The sequence below is a fragment of the Vombatus ursinus genome, unplaced genomic scaffold (genome assembly GCF_900497805.2).
Source record: "Vombatus ursinus unplaced genomic scaffold, bare-nosed wombat genome assembly UNPS02014775.1, whole genome shotgun sequence".
Lineage (NCBI taxonomy): Eukaryota > Metazoa > Chordata > Mammalia > Diprotodontia > Vombatidae > Vombatus > Vombatus ursinus.
The window spans coordinates 8,522,466-8,532,284 of NW_020954553.1; the positions used below are offsets into that span (position 1 = coordinate 8,522,466).

Below are 9,819 nucleotides of genomic sequence, written 5' to 3' on the forward strand. Positions count from 1 at the left end.
GACCCTAGAGGCTCTGCCCAGTACTGCCTGGAGACCCTAGAGTCTCTGCCCAGAACTGCCCAGTGATCCTCGAGTCTCTGTTCAAAACAGCCTGGAGACCCTAGAGTCTCTGCCCAGACCTGCCTGGAGACCCTAGAGTCTCTGCCCAGAACTACCCGGAGACCCTAGATTCTCTGCCCAGAGCTGCCCGGAGACCCTAGAGGCTCTGCCCAGTACTGCCCGGTGACCCTAGAATCTCTGCCCAGAACTGCCCGGTGACCCTAGAGGCTCTGCCCAGTACTGCCCGGTGACCCTAGAGGCTCTGCCCAGTACTGCCCGGTGACCCTAGAATCTCTGCCCAGTACTGCCCGGTGACCCTAGAGGCTCTGCCCAGTACTGCCCGGCGACCCTAGAATCTCTGCCCAGTACTGCCCGGTGACCCTAGAGGCTCTGCCCAGTACTGCCGGGTGACCCTAGAGTCTCTGCCCAGTACTGCCCGGCGACCCTAGAGGCTCTGCCCAGTACTGCCTGGAGACCCTAGAGTCTCTGCCCAGAACTGCCTGGTGACCCTCGAGTCTTTGTTCAAAACAGCCTGGAGACCCTAGAGTCTCTGCCCAGACCTGCCCGGAGACCCTAGGGTCTCTGCCCAGAACTTCCTGGAGACCCTAGATTCTCTGCCCAGAGCTGCCCGGAGACCCTAGAGTCTCTGCCCAGTACTGCCTGGTGACCCTACTGGCTCTGCCCAGTACTGCCCGGCGACCCTACTGGCTCTGCCCAGAACTGCCAGGTGACCCTAGAGGCTCTGCCCAGTACTGCCTGGAGACCCTAGAATCTCTGCCCAGAACTGCCCAGTGATCCTCGAGTCTCTGTTCAAAACAGCCTGGAGACCCTAGAGTCTCTGCCCAGAACTGCCGGTGACCCTAGAGGCTCTGCCTAGTACTGCCCGGCAACCCTAGAGGCTCTGCCCAGTACTGCCTGGTGACCCTAGAGGTTCTGCTCAGTACTGCCTGGCGACCCTAGAGGCTCTGCTCAGAACTGCCCGGCGACCCTAGAGTCTCAGCACAGAGTAGCCCTGGTGGCCTTTCAGAGCAGCCTCGCGCCCCTGCCCTGGGGGGCGTCTCTTGTCCCGCCGCTCCCCGACACTCCGTGTCCCTTTCTCCTAGGAGACCCAGCAGCTGAGGAGTGGTCTCAGTGGAGCGTGTGCTCTCTGACGTGTGGGCAGGGCCTTCAGGTTCGGACTCGCTCCTGTGTCTCCTCCCCGTATGGGACGTTGTGCAGTGGGCCACTGCGGGAGACTCGGACCTGCAACAACACGGACACCTGTCCAGGTACGGCCCTTGGGGCCGCCTATCCCCTAAATACGCCGGAGCGCTGGGTCACCAAGGGAGGGGCACTGCCCCCACCCAGCCGCCAGGGCCTGTCAGGTCCACAGTGGATGTTCTCTAGGAAAGGGTCACGGTCCCTAAGTGGAGACCTGCTGACCCCTCGTGCGAGAGGACGTCCCGGATAGGATGGGGAAAGGCACTCCATCTGTTCCCAGGTCAGAGGAAGCGTGATAGTGTGGAAAGGGAATCGGATTAGGAATCGGGACCCGGGTTTGGATCCCACCGCCTGTTACTTATCGCTTCCGTGATGTGGCAGTCTCGGGCAAGGATCCTCTCTGGGCCTCCATTTTCTCTTCTGTAGAGTGAAAGGGTTGTCTCCTCCGGCCCTGGATCCGATGATGGTCGGGGGAGGGCCCAGGGCAGCAGGGATGTCCCCATAGCCCAGCTTTGGGGTCGCTTTCCCCTCCCCTTGGGGAAGAATTGCCATACACCAGCTCCTTCCCATCTTTACTCAGCAGGTTACCAGACACCTGGACGGTCACTTTCTGGCTCTCTGTGCAGGGAGACATGTTGTTCTCTTGTCTTGAGGGTCTGAGGGGGAAAGAGAAAAGTCCGCTTCCAGCTGGTCGGCTGTGGGTTGTCTAGGACGAGGTCCAGCGAGCTGTGTGCCAGGAGGGGGCGCTGGGTCCCCAGAAAGGGCTGGGGACAGGGTGGTCCTGCTCGTGGCCTTGGGGCCTGTCGGTGCGCCCCTGTGTGTCTGCGTGTTCTTGTCCTCTTGTCTGTCTCTGGTGGGCTGGGGGGGGGCTGCATGGCCCCCATCCTCCCCGTACCTCTGCTACTCCCCCCATACACATAGAAATCCTCAGCCAGCTCTCCGGCTCTAGATCCCCCGACCCACACGGGAATGATTGGCCCCATCTCTCCTCTGGGGGAGATAGTTTCTGATCCTGTTATCTTGGGTCCTCTGCAGCGGGTGCCTGGGCACAGGGCGTGATGACCATGAGGGAGGCGGGGCTTTCCCATTTGACCTAAATTCAAATCCCAGCTATATCACTTAATGTCCGTGTGACCTTGGGCAAGTAAGTTCCCCTCTCTGGGCCTCAGTTTCCTCATCCGTAAATTGATCAGAGTAGTGTGGATGACCTCTAAGCTGTAAATCCGTGATCCTCAGGCCTGCCCCTCTCTTCCTCTGTGTTGCATCCAGTCCATCTGCTTTCTCCTGTCTGATAGTGGAGGGGGCTGTCTTGTAGATGTCTGGGGAGGGGGAGATGCTCCTGTCAACCCTGCCCAAGGGGTACCGGGTGGTGATGCTGATCTCCAGCCCTCCTCCAATGTCAGAATCTGGACAAGGACTTACAGCTTTTGTGGTGTGAAAGAGGGTGAAAGAGCCCTGGTTCTAAAGTTAGGAACCCTGGGCTCAAGGCTTGACTCTGCTCTTCATGTGTTGTGACTGTTAGCTGATAGCTTCTCCTCTCTCTGGATCTCCGTTCCTCCTGTACAAAAGGAGGAGGTTGGACCAGATGCTCTTGTAAAGCGCTTTCCTCCTCTGTCATTGTAGGGGGGCCTGCGGCTTGCTGAGAGGAGGTAGTCCTGGGATCCTGGCTGGGGTCAGGGGTCCTGGCCTTCCCTGGGGTGTGCTAAGCCTGGAAGTTGTGGGGAAGGGTGGGGAGAGGTGACTTGGGTGGCGTGCTTCCTTACAGTTCCTGGCCTGTGGGAGGAGTGGGGGCCCTGGAGCCTGTGTTCCCGCACCTGCGGGCGGGGGTCCCGGAGCCGGACGCGGACCTGTGTGCCCCCCCCAGCACGGTGGGAAGACCTGCGAAGGTCCCGAGCTGCAGACTAAACTCTGCAACCTGGCTGCCTGTCCGGGTCAGTAGCGCCCACCTTCCCCTCCCCTCCTGTGCTCCCCTCTCCCCTTCCCCACCCTTACCCCACCCCCCAATCCTGCTGACCCCTCACCTTCCTTTTGCCAGGGCGCTGGGGTTACTTACTGAGTTTCTTGGGCAGGAAGGAGCCCGAGATGTGGGCTGGGCTGGGGTTGGGGTTTGCTGGGCTGGGGAGGGCCATTGGAGTGGTAAGGGGCCAGATGGGGAGACCCGTCCTGGATTTTAAACTGTGTCCTGGCTGCTGGGGTTGGAGGGGAAGTCCTTGAGGCTTGGGTAGGGGGTCTTTCCAGTGCCTGCTTTACCATGGGCCCCCAAGGGAACTGAAGGGAAAAACTGCCTAACTCCACGCTCTGAGGTCCATTGGATTTATGGGAATGGGTTTGTGATGGTCTCTGCAATTCCTGACCCTCGGAGTCCCAAGTGCCGCAGAACCCTGGCCTTGGCCATGGGGAGGCCCAGCGCTGGACAACAGCCTGGTAGCTTTGGGAAAGTACGTAATCTGATGACTTAGCCTCTCTGGACCTCAGGTTCTGTTCTGTAATACAAGGGAATTGTATAAGAAGAGCCCCATGGTCCCTTCCACCTATAAGGCCTAACTACAAATGTATGAAGATAGCAGGGAGGATTGATGGGGAACGCCCTAGGGGGGACTCGACCCTCTCAGATCTCTCACAAAGAGCCCCAAGTTCCCAGGGGTAGCAGCCTGGAGTGGGGGGCGCCCTGCTGCTAGCATGCTTTTTCCTTTTCCTGGTGTTCCCCCCAAAGTGAGTTTCTGAGGAGGACGTGTACCTGTTGCAGAAGGGTTGGGTCCTGGAGGAGACTCAGTGCCTTGGCTTTGGGTCAGGGAGGTTGCTCTGTTAAGAGGCTTGGAGTCCTGAGGTAGGTTACAGAGACCCCTCCCCTGGAGCCTCCTTCCAGCCTCTCTGATGACTCCTGTTCTCGCCTGGTAGAGTCCTCACAGGCTTGCGCTGTTCTCCAGCCATGGCTTGCGCCTAAACGCAAGGACAAGGCACTGCCCACTAGGCTTTCCCTCTCTTATTCGTGGCCAGCATTCCCCGGCTTGCTCCTGGGGGGTTGGAATGGGCACACTCTTAGGGCCCAGGACACTGTATTCAAGGAAAGCAGATGCTTCTATGCATGAACCCAGCCAGTGTGGTGTAATGGAAATGCCCCAAGTGTGTATTTGGAGGTAGAGGACGTGGTTGGGAAATCTGCCACATAACCACCTTTGAGTCCCCACGATGAACCTCGCTTTCCCTGTCTGTACAGTGAGGGAGGGGTCTAGGTGGTCCCTAAGGTCCCTTCCCTCTCTCTACCCTGTGCCCTTTGCTGCTGCCCCCCACTTCCCCTTAACTCACCATTCGACGTCCTCTCTGTTTCTGTCTCCCTGGGGCAGTGGAAGGCCAGTGGCTGGAATGGGGCCCCTGGAGCCGCTGCTCTGTGTCCTGTGCCAACGGGACCCAGCAGCGCAGCCGTCGGTGTAGTGTGACGGCCCACGGCTGGGGCGAGTGTCGGGGTGCCCATGCTGATGCCCGAGAGTGCAGCAACCCAGAGTGCCCAGGTAAGGGCCGGCCGTGCCCAGGGGGAAGGCTGGGGCAGTGCTGTGTGCTGGGGGGGGCGTTGTGATCCATGCTCACCGTTACAGTGAAGGGCAGTAGGGTAGAAAGAGCCCTGGGTTGGGTGTCTGGGAATGTGTGACCTTGGGTGAGTCTGATCTTTCTGGGTTTTGGTTTCCTTACCCATAAAATAAGAGGGGTCGTTTCCAGTTCTAAATCCTTGCATCTTCAGGCAGGCTCCCCACCCCCTCCCCCTGCCCCTACCTCGTCACCCTGGGCAGGGGGACCAAGAGCTCAAAGGCAGGAGAGGTCACAGGCCCAGCGGGCAGTGGGCATGAAAGGGAAGCCATGAATGAGCACCCAGCTGGGCCTCCCCTCCCCCCCCCCCATGCCCCATGGGTACCATCCTTCAACCAGCTGATGGCAAGTGGGGCCCATGGAACCCCTGGAGCCTGTGCTCCAAGACGTGTGACACAGGCTGGCAGCGACGCTTCCGCATGTGCCAGGGCACGGGGGTCCAGGGATACCCCTGTGAGGGCAGCGGTGAGGAGGTGAAGACATGCAGCGAAAAGAAGTGTCCAGGTACCCTCTGGGGCTGGGATCCTGGCATGCTGTGCGGCAGGGGCTGGCTGAGAGGGAGACTGAAGGAGAACGCTCGGGGTCATTCAGCCGGAGGAACGCCGTGGGCTAGGAAGGTGGTGTTAGGCTGGTGGCCCCAGACCGAGGAGTGAGATCTCAGCCGGACAGGAGGAAAAACCTGCCAGCCATCAGCCGTCCGAAGGGAGGTTGGGCTGCCTTGGAAGGAGGGGGGCTTCCCATCACTGCCGCTTCCTGTTGGGCAGGGACAAGATGCCACACTTGAGGAAGGCTTCAGGATTTGGGGGTCCTCTGGGGGGCTGGGGGCAGGGGCAGCTGGGCATCGGGCTCAGGCTGAGCTGCTCCCCTCAGCCCTCCATGAGATGTGCAGGGATGAGTATGTCATGCTGATGACCTGGAAGAAGACAGCGGCGGGCGAAATCATCTACAACAAATGCCCGCCCAACGCCACAGGTAGGAGGCTGCCATCCCCTGGGCCCTTCTCCCACTGGACAATGCTCCCCATCCTTCTCCATACATGGTGTTCTTCTCTTTTCCAGGGTCTGCCAGCCGCCGCTGCCTGCTCAGTGCCCAGGGGGTTGCCTACTGGGGCCTGCCCAGCTTCGCCAGGTGCATCTCACACGAATACCGATACCTGCACCTTTCGGTGGGTGCAACCCAGGACCCTCCCCTCCCCCACCTCAGGCTGTGATACCCAGGAGTGTGTGGGCAGGCAGGGCTTATTGGGACCTCCATCCCCTGGGGGTCAAATCCCATCAGTATGTGTGCATATGTCTACCCCTGAGTCCCTGTGTATATCCTGTTCTTGTCTCCACCTGCCCCTCTCTGGGTGTCTCTGTCTCTGCTGGTCTCCTCCCAGGTGTCTCTGTCTCCTGTCTCTCCCTCTCTCTACATATCCCTCCATTCTCTCAATGTCTATCTCTCTCTAAGTGTCCTCCTCTCCTTGTCTCTCGGGGTCTCTGATACTCTCCAGATTTCCCTGCTTATGCCTCTCTCTCCCTCTCTCTCTTTCTCTCTCTCTGTCTCTCTCTGTCCCTCTCTTTGTCTGTCTCTGTTCCTCTGTCTCTGTCCCTGTCTCTGTCTGTCTGTCTCTGTCTCTCTGTTTCTGTCTGTCTCTCTCCTCTCTCTCTCTCTGGCCCTTCCTAATGCATTCCTTCTTTATGTGTATCTCTTTCTCCCTGTCTCTCTTTCTTTAGCTATTTTTGCATTTTTCTTCTGTCTCTCCCTCTAGGTGATTATCTCTGCATTTTCTTGTATCTCTGGTATCCCTCACCCTTCTCTCTCTCAATACATCTGCCTTTCTCTGGGTATTTCTGCTTCTCCCAACAGCATCTCTCTATGTGTCTTTGACTCTCTCTCTCTGTGGCAGACTTGGCATATTTAGGGCTGTGGCTGAACTGGGTGGGGTCTGAGTTGGCCCAAGGTGAAAGGCTAGAGCTGACCCTGCCCCTCCACATCCTTCTTGCCTCACAGCTGCGGGAGCACCTGGCCAAGGGCCAGCGCATGCTGGCTGGTGAGGGTATGTCTCAGGTGGTCCGAAGCCTGCTGGAGCTTCTGGCCCGGCGCACCTACTACAGTGGAGACCTACTCTTCTCAGTGGACATCCTGAGGAACGTCACTGACACCTTCAAGAGGGCCACCTATGTGCCCTCGGCAGACGACGTCCAGGTGGCAGGGCTGGGTGCTTAGCACTGAGTCGGGGGGGACCCCCTGATTGTGTAGATGGGGGAAGCTAGGCCTGGCGGAGGAGAGGGGATAAGCTAGTCACACAATGAGTACCCGGGGAAGGCAGGATTAGAATCCTGTCTCCAGAGTCCCTGTCCTTTCAGTTGTGCCCTGAGAGCTCCCTCACAGCGGCCTGCCCTAGGAGACATGGTGGGTAGAGGAGGAGGCGTGAAGGACCCTCACTATTCGGGAGCTCTCAATCTAGGGTTGAGGAGCAGGGGCAGCGCCAGGATGCAGTGAGAAGCCTGGTGCCCTGTGGGCTGGCACTACATATCCGTTGGTGCCAACCTTGGCTCCAGGTGCCCTCGGCACCCCCTAAGATCCTCTCCCTCCCCCTACAGCGCTTCTTTCAGGTTGTCAGCTACATGGTAGATGCAGAGAACAAGGAGAAATGGGATGATGCCCAACAGGTAAGGGGCAGTTGGGAGGGGGGAGAGAGAGAGGGAGGAGGGTACTGCCCCGGAGGAGGGGAGCAGTCCGGCCTATGGCACAGGGAGAGCCGATCCTGAGGCTGTGAGTGGTGGAATGGTGAAGGGCCCTGCAGCCACCGTCAGGGGCCCCATCCTGGCCCCTCATGCTTCCTGTGGCCTTCCAGGTGTCCCCGGGCTCTGTTCACCTGCTGCGGGTGGTGGAGGATTTCATCCATCTGGTGGGGGATGCGCTCAAGGCTTTTCAGAGTTCCCTCATCGTCACCGACAACCTGGGTATGGGACAGGCCATGCTTACCTAGGAGCAGTGAGGTGGGGGGTGGGAGCAAAACGGACCTGGGTGGTTAAATAGGGAGATGAGGCTGCTAATTCATTTCCCTCTTCATCCCCTCCTCCCCCCCTTCCATCTTTCTGTGCCTGTCTCCCTCTCTGCACGTGGTCTCTTTCATCGTCTCTGTGTCTGTGGTCTCTCTCTGCGTTTCTTCATATCTCTTTGTCTCTGTTGGTGTGTCTCTGTATGTGCACCTCTCTCACCATGTCTGGGGTCCTGTCCCTGACTCCACCCCAGTGATCAGCATCCAGAGGGAGCCAGTTTCAGCCGTCTCCAGTGACATCACCTTTCCCATGAGGGGCCGGCGGGGCATGAAGGACTGGGCCCGGCACTCTGAGGACCGGCTCTTCTTGCCCAAGGAGGTGCTGAGCCTCCCATCTTCTGGTAAGGCCTGCCCTGCTCTGGCCCTCGTGTCCATGCATCTCCCTTCTACACCCTGATTTGCTCTACCCGGTAGCTCCCTCTCCCCACAGAAACGGACGAATCATCCTATTTTGTGATTGGGGCCGTGCTGTACCGGACTCTGGGCCTCATCTTGCCAGCACCCAGGTAAGGGCCGAGTCTGGGGATCCCCCGGGTGTCCTCCAAATCAGATGGACCCCAGACCCCCGCAAACAGGAGGAGCCGAGGACGAGGGGCCCCCATGCCCACCCTTTCTGTCTACAGGCCCCCTCTGGCAGTCACCTCCAGGGTCCTGACAGTCACGGTGCGGCCGCCCACCAAGCCAACAGAACCCCTTATTACTGTGGAGCTGTCCCATGTCATCAATGTGAGTGAGGTCCGGGGATCCCAGGCCCCGGGAGACTCATGCCCTCTCCCAGACAGCAGTGGGGAGGGTGGAATCCCTTGCCTCTCAGTCTCCCTGGTTGCAGCCCCACCTCTGGAATCAGTCTCTCCTCAATGGGCACCCCCTTTCTCTGTATCAGTATCCCACGTCTTCCATCTTTCTGATCCTCTGCTCTCACCCGTCCCCAGGGTTGGGCAGGGGGCAAGGGGATGGGCCTGGGGCCTGGGCCTGGCTCCTCATCACTCCATTGGATGTTCTGCTCCACAGGGTACCTCAGATCCCCACTGTGCCACATGGGATTACTCTAGAGCGTGAGTACCCGGGAGCCCAGAGGTGAGGTCTGCCTGGCCCTGGCAAGGCAGGGCCATCGGGGGGCGATGGAGACTCAGCCTGGGTTGAGGGTCAGGTGGCACTTTCATCTCTGAGGGCAGTGCCCAGCTAGGCCCAAGTGAACATGACTCACCTTCACCGTTCTGCTCTCCCCGGGCACCCAGGGGATCTTGTGCTTCATGTACCAGTCATCCAAGGGGTCAGCCCATCTCCCTGTGCTCACCAAGAGCCCCCAGCTTCGAGGCATTCAGACCAGCCCTTGTCCGCTTGGCACTGTCGGCCAGGAGCGGGAGGGACAGGGCCTCCTCTGGTCCGTCTCCCCCCGTGACAAGGATGCCTCCCCATCTGCAGGGATGCCAGCTCCGGGGAGTGGGACACAGAGAGCTGCCAGACCTTGGAGACCCAGCCTGCCCATACTCGTTGCCAATGCCAACAGCTGTCTACCTTCGCTGTCCTCGCACAGCTGCCCAAAGACCTGGTGAGGGGGTGTGTGCATGCGTGTGGATGTACATGGACCTAGCCAGGAGGCGTCCATACGGACAAGCCTCCCTCGACCCCACCTCCCTGCCTCCGCCCCTGGGCTGCCCCTCCCCAGAGTGCCCATGAAGGTGCCTCTGTGAATGACTGCCCGGGACCTGGGGCAAGTCCCTTCCCCACTCTGAGGCTCAGCTTCCCTATCTGTAAAACGGGAGGGAGAGCACCTAAAAAGGCTAGGTGCTCTTTAAGGCCCTTCTCCACTGACATACTGTGTTCTAGGGCCATTTGTTTTTTACATTCTATATTCTAGATTTCCTTACACCTCTTATATTCCATACTCTAAGATTCTTCTTAGCTCTGACATCCTGTGTCCTCAGGGCCCTCCCGGCTCTGACATCCTG

The 9,819-nt window shown here is 59.2% G+C and overlaps 1 protein-coding gene across 1 annotated transcript in view; it reads left to right on the forward strand.

Annotated features, from left to right (window-relative positions):
* ADGRB2 (adhesion G protein-coupled receptor B2) overlaps positions 1 to 9,819 on the forward strand; it is a 53,856-nt gene that overhangs the window by 26,213 nt on the left and 17,824 nt on the right. The window contains 15 exon segments of the mRNA XM_027864588.1: positions 1,143 to 1,307; positions 3,005 to 3,093; positions 3,095 to 3,170; positions 4,584 to 4,748; positions 5,161 to 5,325; positions 5,692 to 5,793; positions 5,880 to 5,986; positions 6,814 to 7,008; positions 7,407 to 7,475; positions 7,661 to 7,769; positions 8,062 to 8,283; positions 8,286 to 8,373; positions 8,491 to 8,593; positions 8,879 to 8,922; positions 9,293 to 9,419. Of these exon segments, the coding sequence (XP_027720389.1) occupies positions 1,143 to 1,307; positions 3,005 to 3,093; positions 3,095 to 3,170; positions 4,584 to 4,748; positions 5,161 to 5,325; positions 5,692 to 5,793; positions 5,880 to 5,986; positions 6,814 to 7,008; positions 7,407 to 7,475; positions 7,661 to 7,769; positions 8,062 to 8,283; positions 8,286 to 8,373; positions 8,491 to 8,593; positions 8,879 to 8,922; positions 9,293 to 9,419 (1,826 nt within the window).